The sequence below is a fragment of the Hoplias malabaricus genome, chromosome 11, assembly GCF_029633855.1.
Source record: "Hoplias malabaricus isolate fHopMal1 chromosome 11, fHopMal1.hap1, whole genome shotgun sequence".
Classification (NCBI taxonomy): Eukaryota; Metazoa; Chordata; class Actinopteri; order Characiformes; family Erythrinidae; genus Hoplias; species Hoplias malabaricus.
This window is the reverse complement of record NC_089810.1, coordinates 32,273,816-32,292,371: the sequence shown is the minus strand read 5'-3', so window position 1 is coordinate 32,292,371 and position 18,556 is coordinate 32,273,816. Positions and strand designations below refer to the sequence as shown.

At 41.3% G+C, this 18,556-nt stretch overlaps 1 protein-coding gene across 2 annotated transcripts in view; it reads right to left on the bottom strand.

The window, feature by feature from the left end:
• Window positions 1–687: 687 nt before the first annotated feature.
• The window catches only part of cntn5 (contactin 5), a 301,937-nt gene continuing 284,068 nt past the window's right edge, over window positions 688–18,556 (bottom strand). For both annotated transcript variants that reach the window (XM_066685167.1, XM_066685168.1), the window contains exons 19-24: window positions 11,668–11,902; window positions 7,494–7,603; window positions 5,686–5,872; window positions 5,427–5,539; window positions 5,144–5,312; window positions 688–2,480 (exon numbers count right to left, since the gene is read on the bottom strand). In XM_066685167.1, coding sequence (XP_066541264.1) covers window positions 2,380–2,480; window positions 5,144–5,312; window positions 5,427–5,539; window positions 5,686–5,872; window positions 7,494–7,603; window positions 11,668–11,902 — 915 coding nt within the window. In that variant the 3' untranslated portion in view covers window positions 688–2,379. The remainder of the gene's footprint in view (window positions 2,481–5,143; window positions 5,313–5,426; window positions 5,540–5,685; window positions 5,873–7,493; window positions 7,604–11,667; window positions 11,903–18,556) is intronic.

Sequence of the window (18,556 nt, the reverse complement as noted above, 5' to 3'; positions counted from 1 at the left end):
ATCCCTGGAGATGGGGCCATTCCAGCAGCCCCGGAGAAACGGGTCAAGACTGAAGATTATTTCAGCTGATGGTACATGAGGCCATTAAAAACGTGGCCTTCTCTGATTTTAAGCACATGCCTGGAATCCTATCAGTCATGTGGCACGTGGGCCTGTAGTCGGGAGAAAACGCCTGTGAGAAAACCTATTAGACAGCAATGCCGCAAATGCATGAATAATCTGCAAACCAAGCTTTTTTTGGGAAAAGAAAATGAATCAGAGGTGGATTGGGGCTAGTTTTTTAAAAAACAAAAAACATTTACATTTCAAATCATTTGGATCAATATTAGCTCTGTACAAATTAATTCCAATCAAATGTATAACTTCTGTTTGAGTCATTTGGGTTTGCACCACAATTTGGTTTGTTAATATCACAATATCACACTGAATCCTATGTCCACAGAAACATTAAATCAGCATTCAACATTTATCTCCGTGCTGTTCAGTTCCCTGCTCAAGAATTTAACAGCACACTGCAGCAAGCTTCAGAGATCAATAGCAATCAAATGAAGTGAGCAAGCCTTCTGGCACCCCCCCACCCCCCAAGAGAACACCCCCCATCCCACAAAACCCGACACCCACCGCCATGCAGAACACACACCAACACTTATTTAAAAATATACATCACATTTATTTTCAGCTGTCACCATGACTCATCACAGAGTTTGTCTTTGTCTTTGTCTAATGAAGTGTTTGGGCACTACAGGTGAGCCCCAAGCCCTCTAGCCTACCTTAAACACTCACGCAGAAGCCCGGCGGCCTCGACTGTGTGTCTGAAAACACATGAGCACCCACACGCGCACGCACGCACACACACAGGCACACACAAAAATATAAACGAAAACAAACAAAGAAAACCGAAACTAAGAAACAAAGGCCTTGTCCACACGCATTTGGATATTTTCTGAGTAACATTTTTCCTCGGATTAAAAAAGAAAAAGAAAAAGAAAAAACAAAACACAACACATGCCAACTCAGCAGCAAGTTCATTTAGTTTGAAGCCATGCCTCAAAATTAACATCAAGAGCATCCACACAAAGCTGAAACGCAACAGTGACAAGACTTTGACCTGTAGGCACTCGGCCATCCGTGGTTTGAAGTTATATTCTGCCTAAAAATTAAAGGTTAAATTGCTGAAGCAAGCCTCCTACTTGCTGTTCTCGGAATGATTATGTTTTGTGTCATTTCTGAAGAGCAGCAGATTTCCAAGCTTTCAAATCTGTTTGGATTAACTGAGACTTCATTCATTTGTTCATTCATTCTCTGTAATTGGAATGATTACGCACAAGGCATTACACATTCACCCAGTCACTCACACATTCAAACACACACACCCCAACTCATATATTTAGAATGACTGAATTACTTGCAATCAAATCTAACTTCACCACAGTACGGTGGAATGAAAAAGCAAGTACACTTGTTATTATTCCCTAAACTGCAGAGGCCACAGGAACCCAGTCATTAGTTGCATTTCAGACAGTTCCGCATGCATGGCCTAGAACACTGTTTCTTCTGGGTGAGAGGCCAAAACATCGAGAAAACAGTACATATCCCCAAATATCTAAACACGTGTGGACAGGGCCTGAAAATCCCCGGATGCACTGATACACACCACGTATTGTCCTTTTTGTTCTCCTAAAGGTAACATGATGTACAAAAAAGAAGTCTGGAAATAGTAAGACTTTCGGCACTATATTAAAAAAAAAACTTTTGTCGTTGTCTTCTTCATCTTCTTTCTTTCTTTAGTCCTTTCTTAATTTTTTTCTTTCTTTTCAGGTGTGTCCATAAGAAAACAATGCACTTATCCATACAGAGAGTTCACTGTGTTGCTTATTAGGCAGCCAAGGGGTAAAATGATGGACAATGTTAAAAGGTGGGTGCTGAATGGGGGGTAAGGCCAGCAGCTACGGGGCAGGGACACAAGTATGCGCTCCTTTCAGTGCACTGTTCCCTGTGGAGGCTGGTAGACTGTCGTCTTATGAAGAAAAAATAAAATAATATAACCAGGGCCGAGCAGTTTATGTTACTTTCATAACTGCACAATGTACAGCACAATACTACAGTAATATTCCAAAGAGAAACCTCAAGAGAAAAGAATAAGAAAAGAAAAAATAAGAGATAGAAAGGACTGAAGGGATGCAGATGGTCTCAGATCAGTCCAGACTGGAAGGGTGGGGGATAAAAACACAAACCCTTCCCTTGGCTTGCCCCCAGGTCCTGTAGATGGTTCAGGCTGAAGTAAACAGTCTGTGTGGTGTAGGGATAGTCCATTCCCTCCTTGTAGGGGGCAGCAGGATTTTTGGGGGAAGGGTCGGAGGGGGGCAAGGCTCAATAGTCTCACCATGGGGCAGAAGGCACCAGGACCAGGAGTAAAGGAGTCCATGCTAAACTCCATGGCAGACTGTGCACAGAGAGCTGTCCACTTTTTGCTCGCACACCTAGTGAGGAGAGAGAGAGAGAGAGAGAGAGAGAGAGAGAGAGAGAGAGAGAGTCAGTGGCACAACAGGTAGTGTGGCTGTCAATCAGTTCCAGGGTCCTGGTGTTGTGGGGTTTTGGGCTCAAGCCCCACCCCAGATGACTGTCTGTGAGGAGTTTGGTGTGTTCTCCCTGTGTCAGCATGGGTTTCCTCCAGGTGTTCCGGTTTTAGACCATGGACCAAAAACACACATTGGTAGGTGGATTGGCGACTCAAAAGTGTCCATAGGTGTGAGTGTGTGAGTGAATGTGTGAATGTGTGTTGCCCCCTCCAGGGTGTGTTCCACATTGTGATTCCAGGTAGACGACCCTGATAACTGGTTACTGACAATGAATGAATGAATAATAAACAGATTGTAAACCATTCATAAACCTTTATAAGTGTATAGTCTTACTCTAAAGTGGTAGCTAAGAATGTACATACTATATATAAAGCACATGTTTATATATTTTATAAATATCTTTTTGTATATATTGTAAAAATAAAATAGTTAAATTATTATTTTTATCTCAACTATTGTCATTTATTTTATAATTACCAATGTTTTTATTTTCTGTTGTATTTTCCAGACCAGCAGCAGAACGTTTGTAGGTTCTGGTGTCCGAACAATAGTAGACACGTTGCCTGAGCATTGTGAGAGCCGTAACTGGATGTGCTGCGATGCAGAAGCACAGAGGGAAGCTAATTAAAGCCGCATTAAGGTAAAAAGCAACTCCTTCAGTGGCTACTCTAACAGAATTAAGGCCTGTCACTGTTCCCTTCTTTTCACAGACAATGTGCTGCCCCCATTCCTGGCTACTGAGAACTGGAGGACTTGGAAGATCCTGGCTCTGAGGAACCACACAACTTAATGAATTAGCCCCCTTTCAAATGGCGCAAGGCACGAATTATCGTAGAGTTTGATAGAGATGGTCTTTGGCCTAGAATCCAGCTCCTTTTAATTTTTCACCATCCACTTCCCATATTAAAAAGGCTTCTTTTGAAGAAAATGTTGGTGCTGATAAATATGAGGGGAGTTAAGTAGGTTCTTGGTATGGATATAATCTCCTTTTCTGAGGGGACATAAAGGAAACATCGACAAATTTCCATCATTAGTTTTGTTGCAAGTGCTACGAAGGCTAAACCGTCCGGAATAACACAGATCTGATGTGGAAACCTGAGCCTGGTGCAGTGTGAGACTAGGATTCCAGGGCATTAGTCTCCACTCTACAGCCTGGACTCAACCTGGAGGGATTTTTTTTTTACCTTTTCCCAAATGTGAAGAAAGATCTCAAAATTGGCTGATGATAACAATAAATGATGCTTTAAAAATATTTTGAACAAAGTATATAAGTTAGTTTAAGTTACTTAGAAAAATTAAGAAAAAACATGTTTATACTGAATGCCCCTTGTATTTTATTTATGATCTTTTCCCATTGGAAATTTGGAGGAGAAAAACCCTCAATGAAAGATATCCACCTCATAATCTGTCGGCTGGTTTATGTCATTATTTGTATTAACAACAATGTCCAGCCTTACAATTGCATATACAGGGTGGGCCATTTATATGGATACATCTTAATAAAATAGGAATGGTTGGTGATATTAACTTCCTGTTTGTGGCACATTAGTATATGAAACTATATACTATATTAGAATTACAGATACTGGAAGCCTGTGCTCGCATTTCTCCTGCGGTGTTGCTCTCAGTGTGTGAAGAGTGGGAGAAGAGGGTTGCATTAACAATCCAACACAATGGGCAGCACTTTGAACACATTTTATAAGTGGTCAGAAACTTGTAAATAACTCATGAAATAATAAGACGTTAAAACCAAGCACACCATTGTTTTTCTTGTGAAATTCCCAATAAGTTTGATGTGTCACATGACCCTCTTCCCATTGAAAAAACAAAGGTTGGATCCAAAATGGCCGACTTCAAAATGGCCACCATGGTCACCACCCATCTTGAAAAGTTTCCCCCCTCCCATATACTAATGTTCCACAGACAGGACGTTAATATCACCAACCATTCCCATTTTATTAAGGTGTATCCATATAAATGGCCCACCCTGTATATGCAACTGTAAGGCTGGACATTGTTGTTAAAAGACACATATTCGCATTTAACACAGTTCTGGGGGCACTGTTATATGCTTGTGACATGCGTGGGTCAAAATACAACGATCAAACAACACAGCACTTATATTACTCCATATAATCTCATCTTATAGAGACTCAGGCGAAAAGATTAGAGAACCCTGAAGTGCTTGTTTGGTACATAAGCTGCAGCACAAATTCTGAAAGATTTTAGACTTTAGGCAAATCACAAAAACAGACAGGGTGGCCTTATTTCACAGTAGGTGGGCTGTTAACAGCTCTAGATCCCTACGTCAATGTGCTGATACATTCAAAAAGTGATGTTTTCATAATTATAACATCCTCTTTAAAGGGGGCATTTACCCCCTGCATTATATTACATTAATAAAGCTAGTAAACCTATACCCAACATGGTCAAATTATTGCAGGCACCACATCATACAGCATTTCTTTTTTAATTAAAAAAGTTTTTAGCCCCCTTTCCTTCTGGGTTAGGGTTCTACTCGTCTAGCAAGGAACACTGCTGTGAGGATTCGGGAGAAGACTGACCTGATGAGGTGAGAACTCTTATTTGTTGGGTGGCTACCCCATCCCCTCCCTCGCTAACCGCGCACACCTCGATGACGTACGTGCCACCTTCAGGAAGCACCAGAACAGCGGCAGAGTTGGGGGTTCGCATCACCTGGCTATGGCCACGCCCCTCCTGACGCAGTGACACCTGGCAAGAAAAATAAATAAATAAATACAGTGCTCACACACCCACACACACACGCACGCACGCACACACACACACACACATTACAGCTGGACAACAGAGGTGTGGTGACCTCACCTTGTATCCAATAACTTCAGATTCGTTCTCCATGGCCTTCACTGGATCCCAGGATAAAGACACGTTGTTTCCCTCCTGAATCCACTTCACATTTTTCGGAGGCTGGCTTGGAGCTGAAAGAGAGAAAAGAGAGAGAGAGAGAGAGAGAGAGAGAGAGAGATTTGTGATTGTGATTTTTATTTCATACTTTTGAATCTATAATGCTATAAGAGTGTGTGTGTTTGTGTGTGTGTGTGTGTGTGTGTGTGTGTGCGCTCACGATTCTTCTTGGTGCTGGCTCTGATGGCAGTGCTGGGTGGGCCTTGGCCGATGCTGTTGAAACCTTTGACTGCAATCAGATATGGTGTGTTACCATCCAGGCTGGACAGCAGCATGACCGTCTCATTTCCCACTGTCCTCTTTTTCTTCCCAGACTCCTCCTGCTCCATGTCTTTCCAGTAGCTCACCTGGAGAGAGAGAGAGAGAGAGAGAGAGAGAGAGAATGAGAGAGTGAGAGAGAGAGAGAGAGAGAGAGAATGAGAGAGTGACAGACAGAGAGAGAGAGAGAGATTGAGGCGCAGTGGCGAGCCCGAGTGAATAGGGAAAAGAGAGTCTGCCACTTTTATCTAATACTGTATCATTTGGTTTAAATAACTGTCATGCATTTTGCATGAATAGTATAATAGTGCAGCATGTAATATCCCCCCCGGCGCCTGAAAGGCGATAATTCCTCTCCCGAGGACACAATGGCGCGGGTCCCCATTTATAGAAAAATCTTTCTTTATTCAGACCCCATAAAAGCTGACTTGTGAAAAGATATCGAGAGGCAAACTTCTAAAGAAAAAATCTATAAAACATATATACTAAATGTGTAAATGAGCACATTAATGCATCAAAGGTGAGACTCCTTTTGCTCATTCAATTTACTGTTACAAACTTGTAAAAAGATACTGAGAGGCGAACAAAAAAAAAAAAAACTACAAAAACTTTGACTAACTAATAACGACACATTAATACACAGAGCTGTGGCTTTTAACTCAGTCTATCTCAACTACTCTAACAAAAGCAGTATCTCTCTCTTATTTCTTTCTGATTGACACAGATGAACAGAGCTCTGTTTGAAAACATGATGTGGATAAATGTGTCCGGGATCCATCCATCCATTATCTGTAAGCGCCTATCCAGTTTAGGGTCGCGGTGGGTCCAGGGCCCACCTGGAATCATTTGGCGCAAGGCAGGAACACACCCTGGAGGGGGCGCCAGTCCTTCACAGGGCAAAACACCTACGGACACTTTTAAGTTGCCAATCCACCTACCAACATTTTGGACTGTGGGAGGTAACCGGAGCACCCGGAGGAAACCCACGCAGACTGAGGGAGAACACACTACACTCCTCACAGACAGTCACCCGGAGGAAACCCACGCAGACACAGGGAGAACACACCACACACCTCACAGACAGTCACCCGGAGTAAACCCACGCGGACACAGGGAGAACACACCACACTCCTCACAGACAGTCACCCGGAGGAAACCCACACAGACACATGGAGAACACAACACACTCCTCACAGACAGTCACCCCGGGAATCGAACCCACAACCTCCAGGTCCCTGGAGCTGTGTGACTGCGACAGCTACCTGCTACACCACCGTGCCGCCCTGTGTCAGTGATCCATATTAATATATATATATATATATATATATATATATATATATATATATATATATATATATATATATATATATATATTTTTTTTTTTTTAATTTAACGTCTAAATGGGGGCTGAATATGTTGAAAGAAACAATAAAACCATTTAAATCTCACAGTTTTGATTTGAGTTGTGGGTTTGAGTAATGAGTGTGTACACAATATGGCGGCTGCTATACACCATGATGTCACATGCAGTGATGCGAGAGTGACTCAAAATTTAAATCATGTTTCATGTGTATTGGGATGCAGTGGAAAAGTGGAAAGCATATTTTCTTGGGGTGGCTGCCCAAGCAGGGAACTGAACCCCTGTACCAGCTACTGAAGTTATATTTCGTCTGGTGTGGTACGTATATGTGCGTTCACCCCACTGCTCACCTCGTATCCCCGAGGTCTTCCAGGTCCAGGGTTAGGTGCCTTCCACGTCACCTTGATTTCGCTGGAGGACATGGCGGACGCTTTCACCTCAGTGGGGGCTTCCCGGGGCTCTGTTTAAAAGCAGCGACATGTCAGACAACCTGCTGAGAAACAGCCACCCACACAACACCCCCGCTCCACAGGCACAAAGTGACAGCTCTCTCCATGCAGCTAACGCACGCATGTGTAATCACGTGGCCACTGTTGATGACGAGCTTTGCACTCAGGCTCTAACAAGCACTCTGTGTGTTAACACGATGGAGGTGTAAATTACTGGTCAGCGAGAGGCAGAATTGTGGGGACAGAGCGGGAGAGCCGTGCTGAGCTGGATGACAGATGGAAGCAGGGGACTACAGTGAAGTGACAGTAACACAACGTCTCCAGCAGGTTAGCATTACTCACGCACAATGAGGCTCCTGCTGATACTGAACAACTGCTGGATGATTCTATCCCTCAGAATTCTGACACTTGTCGCGCACAGGGTTTCTTCAGAAATCAAGGGTATTAACTAAGTTGCCCCCCCCTTTTTTTGTTGCAGTAACAGTGTCTGCTTTTCTCTGGAAGGCTTTCTTTAAGACATTGTTCCTTATTGTTGTGAGGAACTGATTGCATTCATCAATTTAAACAAAAATGTAGTGGATCACAATTCCCACTCCTAATATTATTACTATTAATTCATCCCAAAGTGGGGGTGGGGGTATGAGGGGGCACATGAATGCAAATGAATGACATACATAATGTATGTCACTTGTAAATGTCCAAATGTGCCAAAACCAAGTGAGCTGCCTAAGTAGGCACTGACTACATAGACAGCTGTTTAAGTAGCTTCTAAAGGCCTTCTAACAGCGTTCTAATGGTCGTCTGTCCTCATGAGCCAGATTATTGAGATACTTTAGTTAGAGCGAGATAGTGTCAAGGCCTTCCTGTTTTTAATCACGATTTTAATTATTTTTCCTCTGGGAGGAGAGCGAAAAAGACAAGAGTTGTGCTTGCGTTGCATCATGGTATTGCTTTTGTGGGTGAGGAAGTGTTTGATGCTGCCTTAAAATTCAGCCAGATAAAGATATCTTAGTATAATGAGGTATTGAAAAATTGGGAGGGCTTAGTAATTATTCCACTGTAAAGGTGATTTGTCACTTTATTTTGTTTTGATCAATAAGAAGCTGTAATATAATATGAATTACAATGTTTTAAATAAATTCCAATGGAGACCTGTATGTGTGTGTGAGAATTTTGTGTCTTCATCTACAAAATGCGGGCAAGTTTGGGAGACACTGCTAATAGTATTTGCAGTTGCACTGCTGTACAACCCAATGTTGGGTGGCTTTTTAAATCTCCAGTTGCTCCAGAGCATCCCTTTATTTTTTATTAACCTATATTTGATAAGAGTTAAGAATATTTAAAGATTTAAAGAGGGCTGTCAATCAATTAAAAAACAACAACAATGAGCAACACTCTTAAAATTTGGTATTTTTGCTCCTGACCTCTCCCTATAGTTGCAGAGTGTAATTTACTTTTACAGCACTGTCCTGAAATCAAGAAAGAGGGAGGAGTATGGGGTGGCTTCCTTCCCTCTGCCAAAAGCTCCATAGTGCTGTTCCTGCAGTGTTGAGCCTGGAGTAGCGGTTACATGTCTCTGTTCTCCCTTTTACAGGTCAGTGGAGCACAAGGATTTTGAAGGTGTAATTTTAAGGTAAATATAGCATCTAATGCTCCTTTAAAACAGTTTTTGGAACACTGTATTTTCAAACTTATTTCCTTCATAATACATCTTCCAGCATTTAAACAACATGCTAACGAGGTAAAAATGTGATCTTCACTGGAGGGGGTCTTTAAAAAGTTCCTCTTACATTAGCAGATCTCATTTACAAAAACGATTCTCTCAGGAACAAGTCACTGAAAGGACAAACGCACCTTCATTTTTGAGACAGGTGATGTATCAAAGTCTTGTTTCCAAAACACAGGGAAAAAAAGTTATTCATTTCACAGTGACTTCACACTTTTGAAGTTTAAAGTTACTTGGGGGTTGATATGTAAATCAGACGCTTCTCTTTTACTATAAAAGCAGTGTGCAATAATTATTCATTATCTAGTTATTGCAGAAATGAGCTTACTTTATCTTTTTCATGAGGTTGAGGCATTTACATAAAGCACAGTTCTTCTGCGTACAGCTTAGTAAAGGGTTGTGTTGTCTTTTCTTCAGTGCAGAATAATACATTAATAAAGAAAATGATAGATAAAGCTGGAGCAAGTTATGATTTTTCCGCCTGCAAACGAGCCATTGCCTTTTTGTTAGTGTCTGCTAGAACCTCATTTAAGACATTTACAAAGATGCAGAACAGAGATTAACAGCTGCGGTAGATGTCTTGACTGATGTCTTCATCGGGACATATGTCATACGCCCTGCTATTTCTTACTGAGAGCTATGGTGCGCATCAAAATGTATCTCTTCAGAAGCATGTGTAGCTTGTTGGTTTGCAATAAATACACATATCAAATACAACCCTCTGTGAAAAGAAAAAAAAAAAAAAAAAACAGCCTGCGAAACTGAGGAAATGACTGACAAGAAGTTCCACTGTTTGAATAAAGCCAGATGCTGCATATTTTATCCCCTTAATGTGATGTCTGCACTCAGCAGCACTCAAACCTTTCAAGTGTTTGGACCAGCTTTGGGTGAAAGGAGTTTCAGTATATGCTTTTAACTAGAGTTAAGGGAAGAAAAGTGTCAAATCATTATTTAAGCCAAATCCGCTTCAGTCAAAAGACGACACCTTTATGAGCAAAAAGCTGAGATTAATACACACAGAACACACTTAAAGTAATTGTCTGTATTGTCACTGGGGTGGTACCTCCCACATCACTGGGTTAGTACAATCAAGGCTTTGTCTGCAGTACATTTAGATTAGGGAAAATAACCGTGCCTTTGAAAATATAGACCTATCAGCAATAACATTAAAACGACCTCACTGTTTCTACACTCACTGTCTATTAATTTAGCTCTACTGACCATAGAGGAGCACTTTGTAGTTCTATAATTACAGACTGTAATCCATCTGTTGCTCTGCATACATTGTTAACCCCTTTTTGCCTTGTTTGTATATGGTCAGGACACCCACATAGTGGATATTTTTTGGGTGGTGGATCATTCTGATTGCTGCAGTGTCACTGATATTGCTCAGGTGCTGCAACGGACATGAACACATACCTCAACATCAGCTGGCTGCATGTGTGTGGTATAAAGGCGTTCCCTGCATCGTCCAATTGAAATCACATTAATTTTGAATACAGAAAGACACACATTGCATTGTGGAGAGGTCACTGAAACATCAGCCTTCTTCTTACTAGATAGAATCAATCTGCATACATTTCAGCTCTGTTTGATCAGACGCCCCAGACTCATCATGCACAGAGTGTGGTTGACGGAGCCATCAACTCCCGTTGAAAACAAATGGCTTTTTTTGCAGTGCTATGCCCCGTTGGACCAGTGTAAATGCACCATGAAATAGTGGTGATGTGTTTATGTGTGTTGTGCTGTTATGTGTGGATCAGAAAAAGCAGTGCATCTGAAGATTTTAAAACTTTCAAAGCCCTTTCCTACCAACATGGGGCTGGTTTTTTTGGTTTCTGTTCTCCCACATAATTTGGAATCATTTGGTTTATTTCATCCAACATGAATAAGCTCTGGAACAAGAAAAGTGTTTTCACAGCTGGAACCAATAGTAGGTTCATCACTGTGAGTCACAGGTGTGTCTGTGGGTGTGTCGAGCTAAAGAATCTTCAGAAAGGGCCTGTGGACCTTTTTGTTTTCAAATGGGAAAATGGAAAAAGGGACATGACACCCTCAGCAAATTTGGGAAAAAGACACAAGGAAATAAAAACAGGAAAATGCACCAACTGCGTGTTTTCTGTGTGTTGGCTGAAAAGGGGCCATCAGTGTCACTCCTGGCCTCAGAGTCATCCACCAACAAAAAAACATTCAGCCAACAGCATCCTGTAGCCACTGATGAAACACTAGATCTTCAAGGTGGAGCAAAGAGATAGATGTGTCTAACAGAGCGAAGAGTAAGCATTTAAAATCACATTGCTACCCTGCTGTGCTGTCTTTTCAGAAACTATGGGTCACCTGTGAGCTTACCTCCTTCTGCTGAAAACACAGTGACCACTTTACTAAAGGGTCCATCTCCTTTGTTGTTGTAGACCCCCACCTTCACCTCGAAAGGAGTGAGAGGAGGGAAGGTCTCGTCCCTGTACTTATATGTGGTCGAATCAGCAGACGTCACCATCTTCTCCTTCCAACCTCGTGTCCCATTGGCTCGGAATGCCACGATGTATCCGAAGCCCTCCCCGTTCTGAAACTCTTCTGAGACGGGCTGGAAAAGAAGGAAAGAAACTTTTACCACACGTCGGTTGTGCTATAAAATAGCAGACTGCTCCACTGAGAAGCTGTACCATTAAAATGACCACAATCTGCAGACAGCCAATGAGCATCTCCGTGCGAGGCATGAAATTGGAAAACGAGTTCAGTAATAAGCAACTAGCTGAGATTGGTAAAATGAGAGAGGGAGAAAACATCACATCAGCAGGTATGTTCTAAAGACTTTCGGCCAGGCGTTTATCAGCCTCCTCTATTTATCCATATTTGACTCCAGGCCAAAATTCTCCTCTCGCAAGACTTGTCCAGGTCAATTTAGAGGAAAACGATAAGTTTTGCCCGTAAAAAATTTAAGTTTTCACATCAGTTTCCCTCTGCTGGTGTTGATATAAGAAATGCCAGTCCACCTAACGCTGGAAATTGAATTATAAAGGAATTCAATTAACCGACTGAATCTCAATACGGCATCCACACATGTAGGAGAGCAGTGCTGTATAAAAGTCAGAGACAATTTTGTATACTTGCATTTACTTTCCAGGCAAAAACAGCTTTGAAATAAGGTATTTGTAAGGAAGCTTCAACAGTATAGTATCATATCTACACCTTCAGTGTTTTGTGTCCAGACATTTCCTTTATTACAGCATCGATTTTATTACAATCAATTTCAGAAAACTTGTTTCAGCGGTCTCCAACACAACTGTGGTGAGACGGAATGAGAATCAATTTGATTTAAATACATCTTACAATCAGGTACAAATATTTATTATGGGAGATTATTTTGACTACTGCAAGTGGATCCATCTTCACATACAGTAATACATCTGAACAGGGCTATTAACCTTTCTGTTGAAATGTACTGACAATATACCTAACAGGCATAGGTTATTGTCACATTGTCCATCCCTAAGTACCAGTAGTCACCACTCTAAGGAAGATTGTGGCATGCGCAGTGTGATGGAATTCTTGGCTATGAACGTGATTAGCGCTTGGCAGACACTCCAAGTTCTTGAGCGACAAATAGAATCTTCAGTCTATGTACTCTAACAAACTATTTCAAATCTGCATATTTTCCGAGCTAAATAACATTCTTTGTTACGCTGGTGCTGGGAAAGAATACAAGAAATGGCAATGGAAATCACATCAAAATGTCAGGAAGTCCCTGATGGATTCGTGGAGATTTTCAGTCGAAATGAAACAAATCACTTGTGAATGTCAAGCGCTTTGACGACGAGCCTGAACGCATCAATTAAATACGCGGTAACCCGACATGTGAATAAACTGCAGGGGTTGAGGAGCACTATTTGAATAACAAAAAACAGCTGCTCCAATCTGAGTTTGCTGGTTGCGAGCTAATGGAAGTGGTCCTGTGAATCAATGGATCCAGCAACGGCGATTTGATTGGATGACGGGAAAGTGCTTTGTGTAAGCCAGAGGTCTGCCACTGTTGGAAACCATCTGTGAGAGGCCATTATGATTACCCACAATGCCGAGCAGTTAAACTAGATTGCCTGCCCATCTCTCTGATTACAGTCGAACAATGGCCTTGCTGAGGAGACAATGGTGCTATAAAGTCCTTTTCACGTAGCCTCTTTCTAATCAATTCAGAGAGAAACTTTAAGCTTGAGGAGATATGGGCAAAGGCTTGTGGTCATTCTGCTATTGGCTGCAGATATAACATTTTTTACTTCTCTTAAAGGGGTCATATTCTTAAAAGCTTAAAAACAAGGGAACACAATTCTGGGATCTTTATTTGTGACCTGGTTTTGTTAAAATTCTACATGGATCAAACACCACAGCAGCATTCTACCCTATGGCTGGCGTCTGTTCTTATAAATGACTAAGACCTCACCATGAGTGCACAGCCGAAGCTCAGATTTTTAGCCATTTTCTCACTGTTCTCTTTTTTGTCTGTTCTCATTTTCTTCCTTTTTACACAGTGCTCTTTTTTCTCAGTGATTGTTGTCTATGTTTTGCTGCATCTTTGTGCTCTCACATAAATATGGGTCCATCGCTGTGATTAGAGGGACTCAGTTGAAGGGCGGGGCAATTCTAAAGTGTCTGCACTTCAAATACCAAGCAGCACATAATCAGAACAGCTCATGGTCTTTTATCTCTGTGGTCTTGTTTTACAGTGTGTGTGTTGGTGGGCTCCTGATCTCATTAACATATAAATGCATAGATTTTTTTGTGCATTTGTCATAATATGTCCCATTTAAAAGGGTTTTAGCCTCTTGTTGGTTGAATTTTGTAAACAGGTTATCTGGGGGCTGTCTACAACACCTGCTAGGTCTTTAATAGAACCCAATGCAATTTATTAGGGGAGATAGAAATTTAATTAAAATGTGAGCTAGCAGAATTAAATCCTTGACAAATTTAATAAATGACAAACACCTGTACTCCCCGTCTCTCTCTCTCGCCTCTTTGGCAGCGTATCTGTCTGTCATGGTGTAATTTTGAGCCATTCACACATGCTTCGGAATAATCATGGCCCCTAAAGGTAGCCGCCAAATGAGCGTCTTCGTGCTAAACTCCGCTAGGAAGGATCGCTGTGCCTGTCTAATTAACTTACTCCAAGTGTTCCTTGGAAAGGAATTAGCTTCCATCAGACTGACACGATTGGTTCTGGCTGAGCATTTGCTAGTGCCGATAGAGGGGCGCTTTGATAAACAGCTCAGAGAAATCACGTCTACTTGGAAAATGGGGAAGAACATGTGTATCTGAATAGCTGCGCATGGGGAAGAGTAGAAAGACGTAAAATGAAGCCGGCTGGTAGTACACGGGTGCTCCTAATGGTCTAGTCCTTCGCTTCTGGCTGCGTTTTCACTTTCTCCGCTGATGCTAACGAGGAAGATTAGATATGGCTGTTTAGACATTCATCCTGCTTCAGCCAAAAATCCCATTTACACTCTTTCTCCTACCCCCTAAAAATAGTTGATTAGCCGAGACATGCCTGGGGCCTGAAGTCTGCTTCTTTAGAAGATTTAACTTGACCACCATCTTGAAACAGAAAGTGTTTGGAACAATCCCTAATGTAAGGAGAGATAATAAAAAAACAGTGTTGCTTGAAACTTGACTCATATGCCAGTATTTTTTATTATTATTATTACAATCACTATTATATTAATCTTTTAAAAAAAATACATTATTATTATTATTATTTTTAATCACAGGAAGGCTGGACATAACTCATTCGTTCATGAATTCACTGCCCATAACCGCTTATCTAGTTCAGGTACGCAGTCCGAAGCCTACCTGGAAACACAGGGTGCAAGGCGGGCACACAGGCCATTGCAGAGAAACACACACTCAGACAATAATCCCATAAAATATACATTTTGCTTATATTTCTGAGTAGATATGTATATTATTCTTTGTGAATTCAAAACAGGGGTGGCATACTGAGTCCTGAGTTCTGCCCTTGCCTTGGGTCACTGTCTGGACGAAAACCTGATTTATACCTGAGTGTGTGTGTGTGTGCATATATATATTAAATAATTTAAAGACTTTAATTAAATATGTTTATGACAAAAAAAAATACTGCATGCTCATTTAGGCAATAATTTATAAAAGGTTTATACTATGTAAAAAGTACTTTTGATAAATTATACGTCCGGTTTTAGACATTGTCAAAGAGATGCTGTTGGGGTCAGCTGACGCAACCCTTACCCCCCATCCCCTTTGCCTTGGTCAGTGATATAGGGCTGATTCACTGACCCTAATTTCAAATAATGAAAGAGTGGATAAACAAGAAAACACCTCCGCCAAAACAAAAAAAAAAGAAAAAAAAAAGGATGTTGTGGCGGAGTGGTGTATGCAGGTGTATATTGTGTGTGTGTGTGTGTGTGTGCTGTCATCTGTCATGCAGGTTCAGGTTATTTACGACTGACTTGTTATTCTAAATGCCACTGCCTCCAAATGCCATTTTACCACTGACCTTGCTAATGGAGAAAATAACAATAACACAATACGTTTGGCCCAGATCCACCCCGGAGGAGGTGTGCTCGGGCCCTGGAGGCATGCAGAGTGCATGTGATATTAGTGTAGAGAGAGAGAGAGAGAGAGAGAGAGAGAGAGAGAATCACTGACCACCTCCTCCTTCCTCAGACTCATGTATCACTAATATTCTACATTCACTTTACTATAACCCATTTATCTGTTATCAGTTCACTTTTACTTCTGTTCTGTTCTGTTCTGTTCTCTGTTGTGTCTCTGGGTGTCGACCCAAGGAGGATGGGTTCCCCGTATGAGTCTTGGTTCCAAGGTTTCTTCCTCGTGTGCTGAGGGAGTTTTTCCTTGCCACTGTTGCCCCTGGCTTGCTCATAGAAGCCTTGGACCCGGATCTTTGTAAAGCTGCTTTATGACAACTTTCTGTTGTGAAAAACACTATATAAATAAAATTTGATTGATTGACTGACTGAAGGCAGATATGCCTGCAACTATATATGAAGGGGAATTAATGAGGACATTCTCAAATGATGTATATGACAGCCTGGATTCAGCAGAATACAATTAACATCATCAGAATCAATACTGAAATCTGATGTATCCTTAGCCCAATATATTATGTCATGATAAGCTTTTTTGCTTTGCGACTCACGAGTACCAAGTTCTGAGGACATGAGGGTGCTGTGGTTGCCAACGTGGCGGGGAAAAACCATCCCACTGAGGATGGTGTGAAATGGTGAAGTGGTCTGGTCCCAGTACATCCTCGATAATACGGGCAGAGCAAAAACACATCCAGGTATTGTAATTGTACTTGGCTAGATCAGGAACATGATCTACTTGGGCTGCAATTGTTGACATTTCACAAGAACATGAGAATGTAACAACACACAAAAACGCATACTGAGAAACTGCTTTAGCGTGGCTGAGTGTGAGGCCAGCAATCAGCGCTGTAAACTCTTCTGCATTTTGTCTCTGCAGTTTCACATCTGAAGAGCGCTGGTACTCCAGCAGTAGTGGCAAAATATTAGGAATTTCACATGCAGAAATTCGAGGATACAAACACAATGTGACTGTGGCTGTGTTGGTGGTGGGCCAAAAGTTTAGCTCTTGCGGGCCGAAGTAGGCGAGACCTCTACCATAAAGTATGGAAAACGCTCATGCAAAAATCCATTGTACCTGTTTTTGATACTGAAACCAACATTATACATTGATCAGCCATAACATTAAAACCACCTTCTTGTTTCTACTGTCACTGTCTATTTTATAATTGTGTGTGTATAGAACAAAAAGGTAGTTTTAATATTATGGTTGATTGTGTAAAAGACAAATAAAAAATTTTTTGCACAACATTTTGACTGCAAAATCTCAGGCCCTATTAAAATGCTACACAAAGGCATCAAACTATTGCTAAACCTTACCACAAAACTTGCTGAACACAAATGGTGTAAGGGGCCTTTATAATTGAAGTGTCAGTGCATTAGAGAGATTCCAATAATGATTATGCCGCTCTTACAGTAATACATTTCTCAAGGGCTTTGAAACAGCAAGGTTTGGTTCAGAAAAGGACCACTCGGCTTCATGCGGAATGAGCTCTATCTCCTATAATCACTCACTAAGGTGCAGTTCCCTTCAGACGAAGGTTATGTGGATGGTGACATTCTGGGCTTGCATACTTGCTAACCGCAACAATAACCATCACTTACAGACCACATCTGTTCCTCTGTATCTGCTTAATCGCATCTCTAACTGCCCTCATTTTCAGATTTTCCAGCTTTGGGGCTTTGTCCATTTTTTTTTAATCCCCACCACAAATCTTGCCAAAGGTGTCTTCTTCACTGACAAACATTTCATGCTAATGTCCTCTTAACATGGCAGGAGATTGATTAAATTTTATCCAGGCTTTCTAAAGGCCGAGGTAGCAAGCAGATGTTCCAAACATCCCTAGCATTACAGGAGGAAACTGCTTCAGGAATGAAGGTTAATTATTGTGTACGCTTCTCTTGTGTGACCAAAGTCCTCATTATACAGCAGTACCACAGCACCACTGCTAGCAGGAAGACAATGCATCCCATCTCCCAAGGAGCCTTGAATAAATCATTTGTTTTTGATGGAAGTTGCTTAAATTTTCAAGTTTTAGTCCACTGGAGACGGCGCTAAGCTTCGCTACCACATCTGCAGTTTGCATCTTCTAAACCGTCCCCTCTGTAGTGAATTATGACTCAAGCTGTGATCACTAAGTCACAATTAAATGTAACATTCTTCTTAAATAGTAGGGATGAGATGAGCATGATCAGCTAAACAAAACTTCAGCTGTATTTTCACTTCATTTATACACAGCAGAGACAAAGGGAATTACATCAAGCATGCTAGTTTTCATGCTAGTTAGTTATTTTTTAGTATTCAATCACTTTTCACACCAAATTGACTTTTGTAGATTTAATACATGAAAACCTTCAGACCAAGTCATTTGTGGTGTTCTTATTTAACACTGAGAATGCATGGAGATGCAGCAGAAAATCAAGAAAGAAAACAGTGTTTCCTCTAGTTCTCTTGGATTCTTTATTTCAACAAACAGTGCTAGGTCAGAATGTTGTTAGCTGAGGTAACATGGCCTTAGCATTTGTTTACCAAAAGACTGGCTGTGTTTGTGTATATTTCCAGTCACGTGATCTACTGTGGCTTTCTGTGTCTTGATATGGCTTTAATT